The sequence below is a fragment of the Halichoerus grypus genome, chromosome 4 (genome assembly GCF_964656455.1).
Source record: "Halichoerus grypus chromosome 4, mHalGry1.hap1.1, whole genome shotgun sequence".
Taxonomy (NCBI): Eukaryota; Metazoa; Chordata; class Mammalia; order Carnivora; family Phocidae; genus Halichoerus; species Halichoerus grypus.
In genome coordinates, this window is record NC_135715.1 from 86,451,392 (window position 1) to 86,473,204 (window position 21,813).

Genomic DNA, 21,813 nt, shown 5'->3' on the forward strand with positions numbered 1-21,813 from the left:
TTGGCTCTTACCTTTAGGACTTGAACCCTTTTGAGGTAATATTTATATCTGGTATGAGAGAAGGGTATAAGTTCATTCTTTGCCTGTAGATACCCATTTGTCCCAGCATTTGTTGAAGAGACTATTCTTCCCCTATTTAATTGTCTTGGCACTGGCACCCTTGTTGAAAATCAATTGACCAGAGATGTACGGGTTTATTTCTGAATTCTCAGTTCTACTCCCGTGGTTTAGATGTTTATCCTCATGTCACTATTACATTGTCATGGTTACTGTTGCTTTTTTTTTTTTAATTTTATTATGTTATGTTAGTCACCATACAATACATCATTAGTTTTTGATGTGGTGATCCACCATCCATTGTTTTTGTATAACACCCAGTGCTCCATGCAGTATGCACCCTCCTTAATACCCATCACCGGGCTAACCCCTCCTCCCTCCCCCTCCTCTCTAAAACCCTGTTTGTTTCTCAGAGTCCATAGTTTCTCATGGTTCATCTCTCCCTCCAATTCCCCTCCCCCCACATTTTTCCCTTCCTTCTACTAATGTCCTCCATGCTATTCCTTATGTTCCACAAATAAGTGAAACCATATGATAATTGACTTTCTCTGCTTGACTTATTTCACTTAGCATAATCGCCTGCAGTCCCATCCATGTTGATGTAAAAGTTGGGTATTCATCCTTTCTGATGGCTGAGTAATATTCCATTGTATATATGGACCACATCTTCTTTATCCATTCATCTGTTGAAGGGCATCTCGGCTCTTTCCACAGTTTGGCTATTGCGGACATTGCTGCTCTGAACATTGGGGTTCATATGGCCCTTCTTTTCACTACATCTGTGTCTTTGGGGTAAATACCCAGTAGTGCAATTGCTGGGTCATAGGGTAGCTCTATTTTTAAATTTTTGAGGAACCTACACACTGTTTTCCAAAGTGGCTGTACCAACTTGCATTCCCACCAACAGTGTAAGAGGATTCCCCTTTCTCCACAACCTCTCCAACATTTGTTGTTTCTTTCCCTGTCCATTTTGGCCATTCTAACTGGTGTAAGGTGGTATCTCAATGTGGTTTTGATTTGAATTTCCCTGATGGCTAATGATGATGAACATTTTTTCATGTGTCTGTTAGCCATTTGTATGTCTTCTTCAGAGAAGTGTCTTTTCATCTCTTCTGCCCACTTTTGACTTGATTATTTGTTTTTTGGGTGTTGAGTTTGAGAAGTTCTTTATAGATCTTGGATACCAGCCCTTTATCTGTAATGTCATTTGCAAATATCTTCTCCCATTCTGTGGGTTGCCTCTTAGTTTTGTTGACTGTTTCCTTTGCTGTGCAGAAGCTTTTTATCTTGATGAAGTCCCAAAAGTTCATTTTTGCTTTTGTTCCACTAGCTTTTGGAGATGTATCTTGAAAGACGTTGCTGTGGGTGATGTCAAAGAGGTTACTGCCTATGTTCTCCTCTAGGATTTTGATGGATTCCTGTCTCACATTGAGGTCTTTCATCCACTTTGAGTTTATCTTTGTGAATGGTGTTAGAAAATGGTCGAGTTTCATTCTTCTGCATGTGGCTGTCCAATTTTCCCAGTACCATTTATTGAAGAGACTTTCTTTTTTCCATTGCATGTTTTTTCCTGCTTTGTCAAAGATTATTTGACCACAGAGTTGAGGGTCCATATCAGGGTTCTCTATTCTGTTCCATTGGTCTATATGTCTGTTTTTGTGCCAGTACCATGCTGTCTTGGTGATCACAGCTTTGTAATATAGCTTGAAATCGGGCAACGTGATGCCCCCAGCTTTGTTTTTCTTTTTCAACATTTCCTTGATGATTCGGGGTCTTTTCTGATTCCATACAAATTTTAGGATTGTTTGTTCCAGCACTTTGAAAAATGTCATTGGAATTTTGATCGGCATGGCATTGAAGGTATAGATTGCTCTGGGTAGCATAGACATTTTAACAATGTTTATTCTTCCAATCCATGAGCATGGAATATTTTTCCATCTTTTTGTGCCTTCTTCAATTTCTTTCATGAGTGTTCTGTAGTTCCTAGAGTATAGATCCTTTACCTCTTTGGTCAGCTTTATTCTGAGTTATCTTATGGTTTTTGGTGCTATTGTAAATGGAATCATTTCTCTAATTTCTCTTTCTACAGTTGCGTTGTTAGTATATAAGAAAGCAACTGATTTCTGTGCATTGATTTTGTATCCTGCCACATTACTGAATTGCTGGATGAGTTCTAGTAATTTGGGGATGGAGTCTTTTGGGTTTTCCACATAAAGTATCATGTCGTCTGCGAAAAGCGAGAGTTTGACTTCTTCTTTGCCAATTTGAATACCTTTTATTTCTTTTTGTTGTCTGATTGCTGTTGCTAGGACTTCTAGTACTATGTTGAGCAACAGTGGTGAGAGTGGGCACCCTTGATGTGTTCCTGATCTTAAGGGAAAGACTCTCAGCTTTTCCCCATTGAGGATGATATTCGCTGTGGGTTTTTCATAGATGGATTTTATGAACTTGAGGAATGTTCCCTCTATCCCTGTACTCTGAAGAGTTTTAATCAGGAAAGGATGTTGTATTTTGTCAAATGTTTTTTTTGCATCAGTTGAGAGGACGATATGGTCCTTCTCCCTCCTCTTATTAATGTGTTCTATCACATTGATTGATTTGCGAATGTTGAACCACCCTTGCATCCCGGGGCTAAATCCCACTTGGTTGTGGTGGATAATCCTTTTAATGTATTGTTGGATCCTATTAGCTAGGATTTTGTTGAGGATTTTGGAATCCATATTCATCAGGGATATCGGTCTGAAATTCTCTTTTTTGATAGGGTCTTTACCTGGTTTGGGGATTAAGGTAATGCTGGCCTCATAGAATGAGTTTGGAAGTTTTCCTTCTGTTTCTATTTTTTGAAACAGCTTCAGTAGAATAGGTATTATTTTTTCTTTGAATGGTTGGTAGAATTCCCCAGGGAATCCATCAGGCCCTGGACTCTTGTTTTTTGGGAGGTTTTTGATCACTGCTTCACTCTCGTTACTGATTATTGGCCTATTCAGGTTGTCAATTTCTTCCTGTTTCAGTCTTGGCAGCTTATAGGTTTCTAGGAAGGCCTCCATTTCATCCAGATTGCTCAGTTTATTGGCATATAGTTGTTGATAATAATTTCTAATAATTGTTTCTATTTCCTTGGTGTTAGTCGTGATCTCTCCCCTTTCATTCATAATTTTATTAATTTGGGTCCTTTCTCTTTTCTTTTGGATAAGTCTGGCCAGTGGTTTATCGATCTTATTAATTCTTTCAAAGAACCAACTTCTAGTTTCGTTGATCTGATCTACTTTGTTTCTGGTTTCTAATTCATTGATTTCTGCTCTAATTTTAATTATTTCTCTTCTAGTGCGTGGCTTAGGCGTCGTTTGTTGCTTTTTCTCTAGTTCTTTAAGGTGTAGAGTTAATTGGTGAATTTGGGATTTTTCTATTTTTTGAGTGAGGCTTGGATGGCTATGTATTTGCCCCTTAGGACCACCTTTGCAGTATCCCATAGGTTTTGGACCAATGTGTTTTCGCTGTCATTGATTTCCATGAATTGTTTAAGTTCTTCTTTGATTTCCTGGTTGACCCAAACATTCTTGAGCAGAGTGGTCTTTAGCTTCCAAGTGTTTGAATTTCTGCCAAATTTTTTCTTGTGATTGAGTTCCAGTTTTAAAGCATTGTGGTCTGAGAATATGCAGGAAATAATCTCAATCTTTTGGTATTGGTTGAGACCTGATTTGTGACCCAGTATGTGGTCTATTCTGGAGAAAGTTCCATGTGTGCTCGAGAAGAATGAGTATTCTGTTGTTTTAGGGTGGAATGTTCTGTAAATATCTATGAGGTCCATCTGGTCCAGTGTATCATTCAAAGCTCTTGTTTCCTTGATTTTCTGCTTAGATGATCTGTCCATTGCTGAGAGTAGAGTATTGAGGTCTCCTACAATTAACGTATTGTTATCAATATGACTCTTTATTTTGGTTAACAGTTGGCTTATATAGATGGCTGCTCCCATGTTGGGGGCATAGATATTTACAATTGTTAGATCTTCTTGTTGGATAGACCCTTTAAGAATGATATAGTGTCCTTCTGTGTCTCTAATTACAGACTTTAGTTTAAAATCTAATTTGTCTGATATAAGAATTGCTACCCCAGCTTTCTTTTGAGGTCCGCTGGCATGGAACATGGATCTCCATCCCTTCACTTTCAGTCTGGATGTATCTTTAGGTTCAAAATGAGTCTCTTGTAGGCACCATATGGATGGGTCCTGTCTGTTTATCCAATCTGCAACCCTGGGCCGTTTTATGGGAGCATTTAGGCCATTCACGTTGAGAGTGATTATCGAAAGATATGAATTAATTGTCATCATGTTGCCTGTGAAGACATTGTTTTTATAGGTTGTCCCTGTAAATTTCTGTTGTATATCACTGTTGGGGTCTTTCTCCTTTTATAGGACCCCCCTTAATATTTCTTGCAGGGCCAGCTTAGTGGCCACATATTCTTTCAGTTTCTGCCGGTCGTGGAAGCTCTTCATCCCTCCATCCATTCTAAATGACAGCCTTGTCGGATAAAGTATTCTTGGCTGCATGTTCTTCTCATTTAGTACCCTGAATATATCTTGCCAGGCCTTTCTGGCTTGCCAGGTCTCTGTGGATAGGTCTGATATTATTCTGATGTTCCTCCCTCTGTATGTAAGGAATCTCTTTCCCCTAACTGCCCTTAAGATGGTTTCCTTGGTTCTAAGATTTGCAAATTTTACTATTACATGCCGGGGTGTTGGCCTGTTTTCCTTGATCTTGGGAGGGGTCCTCTCTGCCTCTAGGACGTGAATGTTTGTTTCATTCCCCAGATTAGGGAAGTTCTCAGCTACGATTTGCTCAAATACATCTTCTAGTCCTCTCTCTCTCTCTCCACTCCTTCCGGGATTCCAATTATTCTGACACTGGAATGCTTCATGGTGTCACTTATTTCTCCGATTCTATTTTCATGGATTCTGAGTTGTTTTTCCCTGGCCTCCTCTTTTCCCTTTTTATCTATTATATTGTCTTCCAGGTCGCTTATTTGTTCTTCTGCCTCACTTACCCTAGCTGTTAGATTATCTAGATTGGATTGGATCTCACTGATAGCATTTTTAAGTTCTGCCAATTCACCTTTCATTTCTGCCCTTAGAGACTCTATGTTGCCATTAATTGATTTCTCCATTCTAGCCATTGTCTTCACAATTGCTAGCCTGAATTCCATCTCTGACATCTTGGTTATATCTGCATCCATTTGTAAATCTGCAGCATAAGTCATAATCTCTGAGTCTTTTCTGTTTTGGGGGCTCCTCCTCCTAGTCATTCTGTTGATGGGTGTTTGAGGGAATGTATAGAGTCGAAATTATTGACCAGCACCCAAGCAAGATGCACCTGTTTTCTTGGGACCTTAGGGTTGCTGGCCTCTTGTTTTCCCAGCCTGTCTTCTGTGGGAGGGGCCTGCTGCGCTGTTACTCAGGCAATCCTGTTCGGGTGGAGTTGCCCTGGGCCCCTGTGGCGGTGGATGGGCTCAGTGGGAATCAGTCTTTGGGGCTTTTGTTCTCTGGCGCCTTTCCCTGGCGGCTTTCCGCATCTCTTCCATGAGTCAGAGCAGAAGAGACCATTTCCAGCCCTCTGCCTCAGAGCAGAGAGATCACAGTCTGTTCTTCAGTGAGCTCTCCAGGCCACACTGTCTCCGTTTCTGTCCGTGCTACTATAAACTGCAGCATCCTGGGTTGTGCGCCCCTCTGCAGTGCTCCCAGTCCTGCCTCCCTCCAGGTCGGGGCACGTCTCTGCCCTTCGTGCTTCTAAAACCACCAGCCACTCCCAGTTCGCCCCCGCGACCCGCTGCTCCGGGTTTCCGCCCTGGGGGCTGCCCTAAAGTCCTTTCCCGACACTGCCGGTCTGCGAGTCTGTGCCCGTCCGCTGCGCGCGAGGCTGTCACTCACCGGCGGTGTAGGATCCCCATGTCCAGGCACCCTCCCGCTGCCGTTTATCCTCTGATATCTGCCCACGGAATCACAGCTCCCTGCTTCGTACCTCAAAACCAACCGCCTGTGATATTCTGTTTGTAGAGATCCAGATCTTCTTACACCTCAGGCTGGTTTTGTGGGTGCTCAGAGTGGTCTGGTGGATATCCAGCTCAATTCCGGGGACCAGTTGGAATAGGATCCCCTACTCCTCCGCCATCTTTCCTTCTCTCTTACTGTTGCTTTTGTAGCAAGTTTTGAAATAGAGAAAAGGGAAGCCTTCAACTTTGCTCTTTTTTTTTTTTTTTCAGGGTTGTTTTCTATTCTTGGTCCCTTGCATTTCCATTTTAAGCTTGTTAATTTTCTACAAAGAGGTCAACAGAAATTCTGATAGAGATTATGTTGAATCTATGGGTCAATTTGGGGAGTATTCCCATCTTAATAATATTAAGTCTTCCAACCCATGAACATGGGATATGTCTCCTTTAATTTCTTTCAATGATCTCTTATGGCTTTCAAAGTATAAGTTTTGCACTTTCTTTGTTAAATTTATTTCTAAGCATTTTATTGTTTTTGATGCTATTATAAATGGAATTGTTTTCTTACTTTTGGGATTGTTCATTGCTAGTATATGGAAATACAACTGACTTTTGTATATTGATCTTATATCCTGCAAGCTTGCTGAACTTGTTTATTAGTTCAGATAGTTTTCTAGTGGATTCCTTAGAATTTTCTATATGGGAGATCCATGTCTTCTCTGATTAAAGGTAGCTTTACTTCTCTCTTTCTAATCTGGATGCTGTCTTTCATTTTCTTGCTGGGGGCCATTTTTACAGGTTCATTACAGATTGCCTGCAGAGGGCTCTCTCTCTGCAGAACAGGGTGGCAGAGCTGCTGAGGGTCTGGGTCAGGGGCTGGCACAGTCTTTTTGGCTCAGGCCATTGAAGGCTCTGCAGTTCATTTCCATCCATAATGACATTTCTCTCCTGTTGCTCCACACAGCTAAGTATTGTTAAAAACATAGCTCTAAAGAATAAGAAAACTTATGTGAATATGGTTAATGACGTGCAAGTACATTTATCTCAGGAATATGTAAAGTTACAACTCTGATTCAGCTATGTATAATGTAGAGCTTTCCTCTGCCCCAATTTTCTCTCCCCTAACACATAGAAATGTTTATGTCAAAGGTATATCATATCTGTATTTTTTCCTTTTTTGGTTTCTCCATGGTATTGCAGCAGAAGCACACACAGGAATATGGAAAAATCTTCAAGTCTCACTTTGGTCTTCAGTCTGTAGTATCTATTGCAGACCGAGACATGGTGGCTCAGGTGCTCCGGGCAGAGGGGGCCGTGCCCCAGAGAGCCGACATGGGGTCCTGGCAGGAGTACCGACACTTACGAGGGAGATCCACCGGGCTCATCTCGGCGTGAGTATGTGGCCCAGGCGGACCATGGTTGGGAGACCCCTGCCTCGAGGCTGGGCTCTGAAAACCAGTCTTTAATAAACTGCACAACTCCCAGTGGAGTAGTGTCAAAATAGCCTCTTTGCATGATCTCCTAAATACTGGTGCTGAGGGCCCTGTCCCTTCTCCTCTGGGAAGAGATTTGATGGCAGGGACAAGGTCGGGTCACACTAGCTTGGGAGAGGGGAGGAATTGTTTCTCAAGCAGTGCTCGGAGGCTGTAGGTGTCCTCTCAGTGACAACCAAGGCGGGGGGGATCACAGAGCTGATCTGTGGGCAGGGAAGGAGGCAGGTAGCTGCTTTAGGAGGCCCTGAAGAGGGGCTAAGATCCTTCCTGCATGGATCACTATGTGATGCTGTTCCCGTCTCATAACAGGCTATGATTATTACTTGTAAACAAGGCTCACCGACACCTCTGTGCCCCTAAGAGCTAATCAGCACAGTCCCAGGCAAGAAGAAGAACACAGATCATCTGTGGATCCCCTGGTCCAAATCCCTTTGGTTAGGAATTTTATTTGTGATTCTTTATATATATATATATATATATATATATATATATATATATATATATATATACATATATATATATATATATATATATATATGCCCTATGCATGAATTGGGGAGAAACACAACCATAGGATTCTCAAATGAGGTAAATAAAAGCTGGGACTGGATATCACCAGAGCCCCTCAACTTCTGCTCTGAGGGAAATCATCAAATACCTCCTCCCCACTGGTCCAGCCCTGGAGGGGAGTGGCCAAATGCTGCAAAAGCTCTTTGCTCTCTGCACCATCACCTGCGGCTTGGCATCCACTATCCACTCTCTGCCCAGGAGCTCAGTTCAGGGCTCAGGGTTCAGGAGTTTATACACATAAACCTTTTTCTCTTTTGCTAATCACAACAGCCTCGTGTCTCATTATTATAACAGTTTTGCAAGGTTTTTCAAAGGAAATCATATTACTTTCATAAAGATGATTCCCAGGGGTAGTTTTTCCCCTTAGAGTTTGCTTCAAGGGGAACAGACGGCAAGGCTGAAGTTACTCTCCTCTCCCTGCACAGTATCTTAATTCCATTTGGATCGGCAGACCTTGTTGGCTTTTTTATTGCTGGGAAAATTCTCAGAGGTTCCCTGAGTTCTTTTCCAGAATGTCAATGGAAGTAAGATTATTTGAAGCTCACTTTACTCTTCTAGGGAGGGTGAACAGTGGCTCAAGATGAGACGTGTATTGAGACAAAGAATTCTGAAACCAAGAGATGTGGCCATTTTTTCAGGAGAAATCAACCAAGTTATTGCTGATTTAATTAAAAGAATCTACATCCTCAAGAGCCAGGCAGAAGATGGAGAAACTGTGACCAATGTCAATGACCTTTTCTTCAAATATTCAATGGAAGGTGAGGTGAAGTCAGGAGGTAGATAGAAGAAAGGACATTTGCCCAAAATGATAGTTCTCATCCACTGGGCATGCCCTGTGTCCCCAGCAGGCACTGTGCTGAGCCCCTCAGCCCTCATGGTGCTAACTTAGCCAGGTGTTCCACCGCCACTGGTTTACAAGTGGGGAAACTGAAAACCTGCCTCCATTTTTAGTGACAAAAACTTAGTTTCAAATCCAGGTCTTTTTAACTCAAGAATCATGCTCCTAATTCCTGCACATTTTGCTTTAGCACAGTTTGTAGCAAACAGAAGTTTAGAGGGCCTCTACCACAGTCATTCTGGCTTTTAAAATTCATGTGGGATGGGTAGGATATTCCCATCCATGTCCTAAAGTCAAAAATCAAACCCCAAAGGTAGTCATTGAAAAGTCCCCGCCCTCTCCCTCTCTCTTGACCTGGGGAGTTCACCAGTTTCTTTAAGGGATACGTGTGAATATTCTTTTTTTTTTTTTTTTTTTTGGTTAGAGGAGGAGAGAGAGACAGAGCACAAGCAGGGGAGGGACAGGCAAGGCAGAGGGAGAAGCAGGCTCCCCGCTGAGCAAGGAGCCTGATGTGGGGCTCTATAACTTTAACCAAAACAAAACAGTGGTGAACCAAACATCTTGTTTTGTACTTTACTTTTTCCCAAGGACCTTCTATCAGGGTTCTCCTTTTTTAAAAGTGAGTTTACCTTATTTCAAATTTAATTTTTAAGTTAACTTTTTAAAGTTATATTAATGCTCCCTGAACAAAGTAACGAAATCAACAGAGAGATGAGTTGTAAACACAGTGGAAAATCCTGCTTTTTCCTGATTCATTGAGGCTGTTCCCTCTGCTCCTGAGGCTCTCTGGCGCTCCCCCCTTCATGGCCCAGAGGAGCCACCTTTCAATTCCCCAACGTTGGGCAAGTGGCCAAAAGGTTGGGGTCTTTGCATCCTGGGTGTTGAACAAACCCTTGGGAGGGGAGGGAGGGAGGGGGTGTGATGCGGCTGAGCCCTGCCAGGCAGAAGGAATGACCTGCCGACCTGTTTTCCATCAGCACTGACTACTCAGAGCCCTGTACCTCAGGACCTGGTAGAGGAAACCTCTGGTGATACAGTAGAACCTCGCTGGAGGAAGGCACCTCGATTACTTTTGCAACTTACTTTTATGGCTGGATATTGCATGTTGATACTGTGAGTAATGGAGAGGAAGAGGGTTTTTAAACTCTCTCTCCTGTGCAGGGGTGGCCACCATCCTTTATGAGAGCCGCCTGGGCTGCCTGGAGAACAGCGTCCCACAGCCCACCGTGGACTACATCGAGGCTCTGGGGCTCATGTTCAGCATGTTCAAGACCTCCATGTACGCGGGCGCCATCCCCAGGTGGCTGCGCCCCTTCATCCCGAAACCCTGGCGGGAGTTCTGCAGGTCCTGGGACGGCCTCTTCAAATTCAGTAAGAGAAGATTCGAGGGGCACCTATTGTCTCACCAGTTGACACAACTGCGCGGATCGTGGTGCACCTGATGCTCATGCCGCCGGCGGGGCGACGTTCCGGAGGGTGGCCTGATGCAGTTGCGCGTTTTTACTTGGACCCGGTCGGTATTTGGCTCGGCTTCTCAGATGACGAGATGCATGTGGGTTCAGTAACACGACCGATTTCTCATTTTTTAATTCTTTTTATTGTGACAAACATGCTAGCGGTGATTTATGCAAGTAAATGTTGTCTAAGGGAGATGATGACTTTGGTCCAGTAATTCTGTCAGTGCTTGAGATGGACAGCGTTTTGGGCCTGTGCACTTTCACTCGAACATTCTCATTTGCAGCTTTTTGGAAAGAGACAACTTCCTCTGGCAAAACAAACTAGGAAACAATACTGTGTTCAAACCCAGCAAAGCGAGATTAGTTTCCCTGCATAGCTAACCAAGAATTTCCAAAAAGAAAAGCTTTGCAAAATGTTTGTTAGAACAATGTTTTTAGAACAACACTGAAGTTGAAAGATGTGTCCCATAGTGTCTTTTGAAGGCCAACATTTATTTGAATATGTAAGTTCTAATGGATTGAAAGTGCCACTATCTTTTTATGTAACATGGCCTTTACGCTCACTCCATTCTGTCTTCTGGAAACATAGTAGGAAAAAAAAAAAAGAAGGGATCTGTAGTTTTGTTACTCCAAAGCTTTCTTGGCTCTTTGATGAGTAAAGCAAACATTTGCAAATATCTTCTGCATTATTTTTAGAGAGGAAGAGATGCTTAGCTTGTCTTTAACTTTTTTTTCAAGATTTTATTTACTTGAGAGAAAGAAAGAGATAGCGAGAGAGAGCATGAATGGGGGTCGGAGAGGGAGAAGCAGGCTTCCCGCAGAGCAGGGAGCCTGACCTGGGACTCGATCCCAGGACCCTGGGATCATGACCTGAGCCGAAGGAAGATGCCTAACCAACTGAGCCACCCAGGTGCCCCTGTCTTTAACTTCTCATTCATTTATACAAACAAGCACGTGGATGAGCTTCCCAGGTTGACAGTAAATCGACCTGGGTTTCGTTTAGCTTTGGAACCTGCCACAGATTAAGTTATTGGGAGGATGAAGAGATTACTCTCAACCAAAACTTCTTTCAAAAGAAATAACTCTTTTCAAACAGGCCAAATCCACGTTGACAACAAGCTGAGGGACATACAGTGCCACATGGACCGTGGGGAGAGCGTGAGTGGGGGGCTGCTTACATGCCTCTTCCTCAGTCAGGAGCTGACGCTGGAGGAGATCTATGCCAACATCACAGAGATGCTGCTGGCTGGCGTCGACACGGTGAGCGTCTCAGCCTTGCTCTCTTCTTGATAAGCAAAGCACAGCGGAAGCTAGGGGCCTTTCCGAGTAATCTCATTTGTGCATTTGTGTTGGTGCTAAGTGAACATCTGCTTCACTGCTGAATGTCTCCAGGAGGAAACTCTAACTTTTAAATAATATACATGTATTTTAAAACGTAAAACCATAATTCTGCAAAAAATGCAACCCCCATTCAGTTATCATGCACACAAAGTAACAATATGTTTTAAAGTTTAAAAATCATTCCCGATTTGCAAGCATTGGTCCATTGCTTCATAATATCAAAAATGAAGAAGGCACAGACGTTAGAAACCTTATTATTTATCATTTAAAGTGTTGCAGGTCATGGAGGACTCCCCAATTCATTTTATAAAGCCACCATCACTTTTAAACCAAAACCTGCTAATGAGAGCATAAAGAAAGAAAAGTTTAATAAACAGTTCGACTTATGAATATGTGTGTCTATCAGTCTTTTTTTTTTAAGATTTTATTTATTTATTTGTCAGAGCGAGAGAGCGCATGAGCTGGGGGGAGAAGCAGATGGAGAGGGAGAGGCAGACTCTCCACTGAGCAAAGAGCCCAAAGTGGGACTGGATCCCAGGACCCTGGGATCATGACCTGAGCCGAAGGCAGACGCTTAACCAACTGAGCCACCCAGGGACCCCATGTCTATCAGTCTTAAGTAAGATCCCGATGAATAGATTTATTGTAACAGATGAATAACCTACTATGACCAAGGAAGGATGAATATCTGAATGAAACAAAGCACTGTCAATGGACTGGGTGGGAATTGCATCCCCTGTTGCTAAGTGAGAAATGAAGCCACAGAAACTGTGTATGCCGTGCTCCCGTTGGTAAAACAAACAGTGGCCCGGCCCCTGCCCGTCTGTGTGCACGTCCGTACCTGTATGTGATTTTATGAGTGTGGAGGAAGTATGGAGGGTGCACACTGGGTTGTTAACATGGGTTACCTGCCTGGGGGGTGGGGAGTTGTGGGGGGATAGGAGCCAAGTTTCCTCCTAAAACATATGTGTAATAGGATACATTTATTCATGTATGAAAAATGATATACATATGGATATATGTACAGAGAAATTTTTAAATTTGCTAAAAAGAAGTAGTGAAACAGGAAAAAGCAGGGCTAGGCTTTTAGTATTTGGTGGAAGAAAAGTTAGTTGCGTGAAATAATTAAGATTTGCCTGGTGCTTTACTCTTTCCAAAGCCCTTCAAAACTAAACAACTAAGCTCATGACCTCAAACCTTTTCCTTTACAGGAGTGCTTCCTGAACTTGAATAAGGCACAGACCTTCTGTTTAAAGGGAGAACCCCCTCCCCCAGGGTTGACATTGTTTTTATTATGATGTCACATAAACATGTAAAAGCAAAAAACAGTAAAAACTCCTTATTCTTATGGATCTTCTACAGCAATAAAACAATTTAACCAATGAAATCAATGTGATCAATGAAAATTCTAATCAGTCATGTGAATGTGATGGGTGGTGTGGGTTTGCTTGAATGGGGAAGGGATGAGTGAGTGGTTGGCCTTGCCTCTGAACGGATTTGGGTGCGTTGTCCCTCCTGCCCCCTGGTGGTAACTAAGAGCATCACATGAGGTGGAGCACAGAAAGGACCGTTCCTACCGGAGGCCCCTGGAGGCTACATCAGCAGAAGCATTCTTACAATTCATATTCATTTTCTAAAATATTACTTAAAAAACTTTATTTCAGTATAATTTATGCAAAAGAAACTGCATCCTTTTAAACCGTACAATTTGATATAACTTGTTGGCAGATACCGGATAAGCACAAATGCAATCATTTAGGAAACTACCACCACCATCAAGATCCTGAACATTTCTACCACCCCTGGAGTTTCCTTACCCCCATTTCAGTCCGTCTCTCCCTGCCCCAGGCAACCGCTGATCTGCTTTCTGATGCTGAGCATCAGTTCGCACTTTTCTAGAAATTTATAGGAATGGAATTATTCAGTGTGTATTTTGCATCCAGCTTCATTCAGTCAGCAAATGATTTCAGGATTCACCGATGTAGTTGCATATCAAAGTAGTTTATTCTTTTTTATTGTGGAGTACAGGCATCCCTCGCTTTACTGTGCTTCACAGATTAATGTGTTGTTTTTATTTTACAAATTGAAGGCTTGTGGCCACCCTGCATTGAGCAAGTCTATCGGCTCTATTTTTACAACAGCATCTGCTCACTTTGTGTCTCCATGTCACGTTTTGCTAATTCTCATGATATTTCAAACATTTTCATTATTATTATATCTGTTATAACAATATATAATATATGTTATATTTGTTATAATGTATAATATATAAGTATATATTATATTTGTTATAATAACATATAAAAATAGAATCATTGGTCTGTGCTCAGTGGGTGATTAGGACTTGCTGAAAGCTCAGGTGATGGTTAACATTTTTTAGCAATAAAGTATTTTTAAATTAAAGTGGGCACATTGTTGTTTTAGACATAATGCTATTGCATACTAACTAGGTTACAATATAATGTAAACATAGCTTTTATTTGCACTAGGAAAGCAAACAACTCATTTGACTTGCTTTATTGTGATACTCGTTTTATTGTGGTGGTATGGAACCCAATCCACAATATCTCCAAGGTACGCCTGTAGTATTCCATTGTATGGATATACCGCATTTGGTTTTTCCACAGAAATGTGATTTTAATAGAAATTTCTAAATTTTTTCCTTATCATTTATAAGGAAGAACTTGAACATTATGTATATTATAGGAGAGCTTGCCCTCTAAAAACTTATAATATCTATTACAGGGAAATGATATCAGTATGGTCTACTGACTTTTTTAGGTAAAAGAAAAGGCATTTATACTGTGGACTTTCCTTGTTTATGAGAGTGAAATACAGTCACATAGATAATAGGGAAAATTGTAGTGAGAGTCTTGGAACCTAGGAGAATAAGATATAATTATTTTCAATAACCAGAAATTCAATTCTTCAGTCTGAGACGTGGTATAAAAAAATGGTACTGTTTTGCATAAATGATCTATTAAATCCTTATAAGTTGCTTTACTTGAGAAGAGCATGGAAACAGTGGAGGACAAATACCGCCCCTCCCCCCACCAGGAGGCAGCCAGAGCAGGCCCCGCCCAGCCATCGTGGGCCTGCGCAGTGCCAGACTGAACAGTTCCTGGGCTGACCGGCAGGCTCTGGCCCTTCCTAGCAAAAAACCAGATGACCCTTGCAAAGAAGGTCACAGAAAGTTCCAGGCACCACTTCCAGGCTTGACCAGCATCCTTAGGTCCTCTCCGACGCCATCGAAGAGGATTGCTGTTATGTGATCCAAAAAAGTTCAAAAATAATTTCTCCTGCAGCCCTTCATTGAAAGAGCAATTGAATCACATAGCTGATGCTACTTTCCAAAAATATTTGTTTTTTTTCTGGCATGATTTAGGGAAAATCAGCTTTTGCTTTGCTAAGCCCTAACGTGCTCAGATAGAGTTGAATGGACATGACTTTGCACATGGGCTTATGCTTACGTGACTTCCTGGCCGACCTTGCCTGCTGCTTAAGTCCTGGTGTTACTCACCTACGTGCCTGTGCCTGCCTGTTTCTTTATCAGACGTCCTTCACCTTATCCTGGGCAGTGTATCTCCTTGCGAGGCACCCAGAAGTGCAGCAGACCGTGTACCGGGAGATCGTTAAGAATTTGGGGGAAAGGCACGTCCCAACGGCAGCCGACGTCCCCAAAGTCCCACTGGTCAGAGCTCTGCTGAAGGAAACGCTGAGGTAAAAGGCTCACCAAAATTCATGTCAAAAACTGTCTTTTAAGTCTCTGATTCTTTATCACTATGATTTATGCTTTGGACTTAAAAACCGGGTCCCAAACAAATGGGCCAACAACCTTCAGTGGCCAAAATGTTAAGGAAGGAGATGGTTATAACTATCTGTTTCCTCTCTGCCCTTGTCAGAATAGCAGAAAGGCTGTTCTGTTTTATGGTCTGAAATATTAGTTGTTCTTCATAAAGCTCTTTGGAGCCATCACCCCATGACATGGTACCTGCTTTAGTCATTTGGTTCACCAAGTTCCCCAGCATGCTCCTGGATCAGTACTCCATGGTTCCTGTTCCTCTGAAAGTAAAGCAGAACAAGATGGATTGATCAGGAAAATATTTTGGGCTGTTTGGCTAATTACCAGACCTGCTTACTGTGGTTCTTGTGTGGATATGCTAGTTAGATTGGTGACACCAAATGGACTCATTCGCTCCTGGACAGGGCTTTACCAACACTCGGAAAAGCCTGGACGTGAGGGATATGGGTGGCCTTGGGTGGGTTTGGGTGGGAGGTAGGATCAGGTGGCCAGTGAAATTTCTTCCTCCTTTGAGGTTCAAGGATTCTGAGGTTCAAGGATTTTGTTGAGGAACTGCCGTGTAGAAGAGCAGAAGTGGATACATGGTATACCCTACGATAATTCTTTTAAACTTGACTTGATAATGGTGTTTCAAGTTGTGGTGCATCCTCAATCCACAGCATGTTGTTTAACCTCGGGGGAAAAAAAGCTAGCTGTGTGTTTACTGGTATTTGTCGATTGCAGTTTTATTCAGAGTTTTCTCTGGATTTCCTCTTGGAGACAGCCCAAAAGCTGAAGTAGAGCATTTCTCAACATGTGTTTCCAGGGCCCCTGAGTCCTGTGGACTGTTCCTTGATAAAGGGGGTCCCATGCGCACATAAATTTCCCAGACTTGGGATTATCCCTTCTGGGAACACAGTAGCACGTTCAAAACTCTGCTTTGTGTTTCATAAACATTTTTGACTAGGGGACCTGTTTTCCCATTCCTTAGACTACTCCCTGGCCAAAGCTAAGGAGCCATGAAGATCCTTATGAGATTTCTTAGTTGAAACTGGACCGCGAGTTACGTTTTAGAAAAATGAAAATGGCAAAATGTCCAGATTCTTGAAAGTTTAGCAAAGTACTTTAAAAGTGACCACCCCATTCCTGCTTCTTTTCCAGGCTGTTTCCAGTGCTGCCGGGGAACGGCCGAGTCACCCAGGAAGACCTGGTCGTTGGCGGGTACCTGATTCCCAAAGGCGTGAGTTTGGTTGCCAGGGTGTGGGAACTTGGGCTCTGCCATGGTGGCTGAGCGGGAAATCTGCTGGTATATTAGGAAGTCCTTGAGCCCAAGCAAATATCAATAAGTTCCTTTCCTACTGCATGTATTTTATAATGAAGATGGGGCTTTGGAAGCAAGGAGGTGCTCATTGCCCCGGCAAAAGCAAAGCCAGATGTTTCTGTAGCTCGCAGGCCTTTCTCCTCCTCCCTCCCTCAGGGGCTGGGGGACACAGCAGTTGTGGGGGTGGGGGGAGAGGTTTGAAGGACTTGAATCTCCTCAGTGGCTGCAGTGGCATGAGAGGTGGGTGTCCATTGAAGGAGGACTGCTGTCCGTGGGGACCCTTACGTGGCTCCTCCTGGCCAGAAGCACCTCGGGAGGGACCGGCCAACCGGGTTCTTGCCTCTGCTCTGCTTTTGCCTGATCCTATTCTTTATTCCTTTTCTGTTGCAAATGGTGTCCTCAGACCCAGCTTGCCCTCTGCCACTATGCCACGTCCTATGCGGATGAGAACTTCCCTCGGCCCAGGGAGTTCCGGCCAGAGCGCTGGCTGCGGAAGGGAAGCCTGGACCGAGTTGACAACTTTGGGTCCATCCCCTTTGGGTACGGGGTTCGGAGCTGCATTGGGCAGAGAATCGCAGAGCTGGAGATCCACCTCCTCTTGATCCAGGTAGGCGTGTGGGGGCCAGACGTCGGCCTTCTGCCTCGGCCTCATTTCCTGGGCTCCACCAGACCAAGACTTAGGTGGGAAAGGAGATGTGATTTGGAGAACTCAAATGCACTAGCTTCATGTTAAATCCCTTTTATATTTTAAAATGCCACCTCCTTGGGTCCCCTGACCACCCACTGAGCCTCTTTTCTCCTTGGAACCATGGAGCAGCAGTTGGGGCTCTTGGAGGCCTGAGGACTGGGAGGTGTGCATGCTGTGGTGGGTCTACAGGGGTCCAAGAGCTCAGCTCTTCATCACATGAGGAGCTCTCGACAGAAATGAATGGGAAGGTGTCAAACCAGTGGTCTTCGAACGTTTTGGAGCAGCAAAGGCATTAGGAGGATCCTTAGAATGCAGGTTCCTGGGCCACCACAGAGATAGGAATTTGGTGGGTCTGGGGTGGGGCTGCCAGGGGGTTCTGATGCCGGTGATTGCTGGGCCGCACTCTGAGAGACGTGTGAACCAGCCACTTAGGCCGCGCAGTGGTTCTCACACTTGTTTAGGTTGTGAAACAGCAGGAAGGCTTGGTTTTGTTATATTTAATCTCTTACTATTAAAATGTTGCTTTTCTGCCTATACTGTATTTCAGTTTGTGCTGTAGCATGAGCTAAGTCATGTTTGAAGGAAATTTTATAAAAGAAAACACTTTAGTAGAGAAAATTCTACTCATTAGGTTTCCCTGCAAGTTTAGGAAGACTACTGTTAACATATCTTAGCCGTGGAAGACCTTGGCCCAAGGTTTGGGAGCTACTGCCATTGACATTGCATTGGAAGAATGTAGAGATTACCTGGTGACCCAGAATCCCCATTTTATTGAGGAGGCAACTGAGGCTCAGAGAGTTGGAGCCACTTGCCACGGTCACAGAGTAGCAGGTGCGTGGCACGATCCAGGTGTCTTGACTCCTTCCTCCGTTTCTCCCCATGTCATGGGGGTGCTCTCCTGCAGCCTCACAGAGCTTAGAGCAGGACACTGAGAGGTTAGGACCTCGATGGCAGATGGCCTGAGAGAGCGTAAGGCGCTGTGGAAGCCTGGCCAGCCTGGCAGGGGTGGAGAGGGATTCTGGACGGTCAGCACTTGGGGACGGCTCTGAGAGCTGGGAAGTTGAGGGGCTTCTGCCCAGCCGGAGAGCACGCGGCAGGAGGCGTGGGAGCAGAACACCTCTCGAGGTGGGCGGCTCAGGTGGGAGGAAGCCCGGTGACCAGTGTGTCACACGGTCATCCCCCCCTTGGTCGAGATGCGGTGGCTGCTGGCCAGGCTCAATGGTGTTGCTACCAGCGCAGCCATTCCTGGGGACAGTGTGGACCCTGCGGACACTGGCCCATCCCGGCGGCGTGAGAGGCAGCTCGGTGCGGCGTGGATGGCAGTTCCGGGGCAAGCGGACTCAAATCCCAGCTCTGCTGTTTGTGGTTCCGACACTCTGGGCAGGTTTCTCAGCCATGCGAAGCCTATTCCCTTATGCACGAAATAGGCCAAATACCTACTTCTTGGGTGTGTAAGGACACAGTCTGTGCCAGAGAAGTGGAAGCGGCTGTTGTCCCTGCACCTGCTCTGAGTGTCTGCTCTTGGGTGTTCAGGAAGGTCTCATGCTCCATAAAATTGGCTCCATAGATTCTGCAGCCGCCTTCGGGACAGGCAGAGGCCACTTCCTACGGAGAGTCGGCCGTGGAGCTTACTGCTGCCCCTGCTCTGGCTGCCTGAAGAACCAGAGGGGACACCACGAGAGCAAGATGGCAGCTGAGGGCACAGAGGCCAGCCCCGCCCGGTGCTCCCGTTGGAAGGGGGTCAGAAATGGGGTGTTTGGTGGCAGCGGTGGGGTTTTGTTTGTTTGGTGCTATTAACATACAAATGTACTTGCTGCAGTTTTTCCTTGAGTCCTCATTTCTACTTGTGCAAATAGAGAAATGGAACATCATTATTTGTAATTGTCAAGGAAAAAAAAAAGAGAAAGTGGGCACAAATGAGCCGTGCTAGGAATGAGAAAGGAGACATGGCTAAAAATGCAGTCGTTGATTTTTTTAAATCAAGAAAATACCACAAATGGCTTTTTTTTTTGCTAATACATTTGAAGACTTAGATAAAATGTACAATGGACTAGAAAACGTAGGTTGCCCAAATTGACTCAGGAGAGAATAGACCTCAGATACCGAATACATGGAGTTGGTGGTAAGAAGATTTACCTCCCAAGTGTTCCAGACCTAGACAGTTTCATTGCAAGTTTTATCAAACCTTGATGAATGGGTAATCATCATCTTATACAAACAGAGACTAGAAAAAGGAAGTCTCATTTTTATGAGACTTGCATAGCCCCAATATTCAAAACCTGGAGAGGATAATACGAGAAAGGAAAACTACCGGCCAATCTGATTTATTAACAAAGACGGAAAATATCCTAAATGAGAAATTGGTAAACCGAATCCAGCAGTGTAGGAAACAGAAGTGCATCCCCAAGCACATCACGTGTATTCAGGAATGCAAGGATGGCCCACCTCAGGGACATCTGTTGATATCATTTGCCACAGTAGCTAATTGAAGGAGGAAAATTATATGACCACCCCCAGAAAGAATTGATAGCATTCCACACACATTCATGAAGAAAATCTCTTAGCAGACTTAACGGACGGGCTTTCCTTAACCAAGTAAATGGAGTCTCCCCCAGTAGGACAGGGCACATGCCTTTGGCTTCGGAAAGGGAAAGGACATTAATGGAGCACCGTCAAACGGGAACAGGGTATTTGTATCACACAGAGAATTTTTAGGAAATACGCTTTAACTCCTTGGGAGTTGGGACTTGAGGCGCAAGAGGGCTTTGTTTTTTGCTTGTACGTTTCCTGTGTAGTTTGGATTTTTTTTAGTGAGCATAGTGTTGCCCACTCAGAAAGGGAAGAAGGCCATGTGGCACATTGGCCCTGAAGTGAGGAGACCTACACGTGAGTTCTCCTGCCATGTGGGATGTGCAAGCAGTTCTGTGAAGTCAGAACCGAAGGTCAGAGGTTAGATGTTTTGCTGAAGCTATCTCGATGCTATAACGTGTTGGAGCTGCTGAAATACGGGTCATTCAGCTTGGCTTTTGAAATGTGACAACGGAGGGGGTCCAACGTATGTCCCCAGTCAGCCCTGCCCCTTCCCCCTGCCTGACCTCCCCTGGAACCCCAGCCCACCTGAGGACCCGTCAGTGGGTCCTGCTGCTTCGCTTGGGGGACGAGGCTAGAGAGGGAGTGGGGGCAGGGCGGGGGTGGGCAGCTTGGATCCCATGTGACATTATATGTTCTCCAAAACTGACACTTCGTTAGGCTGGACTTTATTCTGGACCCAGTGGGCAGCAGGGTAGGGGCCAGCAGCTAGTGTGCTTGTGAGCACGGCCCTTCCACCCCCACCAGGAACCCATGCGTGCTCTGACATGGTCTTTTTTTTTTTTTTAAGATTTTATTTATTTATTTGACAGAGAGAGACACAGCGAGAGAGGGAACACAAGAGGGGGGAGTGGGAGAGGGAGAAGCAGGCTTCCCGCTGAGCAGAGAGCCCAATGCGGGGCTCGATCCCACGACCCTGGGATCATGACCTGAGCCAAAGGCAGACACTTAATGACTGAGCCACCCAGGCGCCCCTGACACGGGTCTTTAGAGCAGGTTGCCTTCAGTTCCCTAAGCCAACCTGACCTTGAACATCAGGCCAGGGCCAGTTGGTGGCAGAGGTTATTGCTTTAGGCTGATGAATATTTTGGTGCTCTTTAAAACTCATTGTGTGTGTGTTTTTAAAGATTTTATTTATTTGAGAGAGAGAGAGAGAGAGAGAGCAAGAGTGGGGGCAGGGGCAAAAAGAGAAGCAGACTCCCCTGCTGAGCAGGGAGCTAGATGCGGGGCTTGATCCCAGGACCCTGAGATCAGGACCCGAGCTGAAGGCAGACGCTTAACCGACTGAGCCACCCAGCGCCCCTAAAACTCACTGTTGAGGTACTTTCCAGTTTGACCCTGAATGGTAGAGCTGGTTCTCCTTTTGAACCGCAAAAATGAGAAATGGAATCAAAGGTACAGATTGAGAATATTTAAATTGAGGACATTAATCACTGAAGCCTGTTTGGATGATTCACCTGCCAACAGCAGTATGCTCCCCTTGGGCCTATATCACCTCAGGTTCCCAGCCGGAGGGAAAACTTGTCCCTCTGTCCTCTTTGCTCCTTTGATTCCTTCTTTACCTCAACCTAAAGAGGAAGCAGAGGAGTTGGAGTTTTGAAATGGCTGAGAAAATGGAAGCCATTTGAATTTGTGTCTGCATATCTTTGTCACGTGAACTTCCCAGTTGATCAGTGGACAGGCTGGGCTCCTGTGCAGG

At 44.4% G+C, this 21,813-nt stretch overlaps 1 protein-coding gene across 3 annotated transcripts in view; it reads left to right on the forward strand.

The window, feature by feature from the left end:
• Window positions 1-21,813, forward strand: part of CYP27C1 (cytochrome P450 family 27 subfamily C member 1) — a 54,507-nt gene that overhangs the window by 9,834 nt on the left and 22,860 nt on the right. For 2 of the 3 annotated variants that reach the window (XM_036092937.2, XM_036092936.2), the window contains exons 3-9: window positions 7,237-7,427; window positions 8,658-8,857; window positions 10,099-10,308; window positions 11,491-11,654; window positions 15,289-15,455; window positions 16,678-16,756; window positions 17,241-17,444. In XM_036092937.2, the coding sequence (XP_035948830.1) occupies window positions 7,237-7,427; window positions 8,658-8,857; window positions 10,099-10,308; window positions 11,491-11,654; window positions 15,289-15,455; window positions 16,678-16,756; window positions 17,241-17,444 (1,215 nt within the window). Of the gene's footprint in view, window positions 1-7,236; window positions 7,428-8,657; window positions 8,858-10,098; window positions 10,309-11,490; window positions 11,655-15,288; window positions 15,456-16,677; window positions 16,757-17,240; window positions 17,445-19,092; window positions 19,266-21,813 lie in introns of all 3 variants that reach the window. The other variant, XR_004917549.2, reaches the window with a different exon arrangement.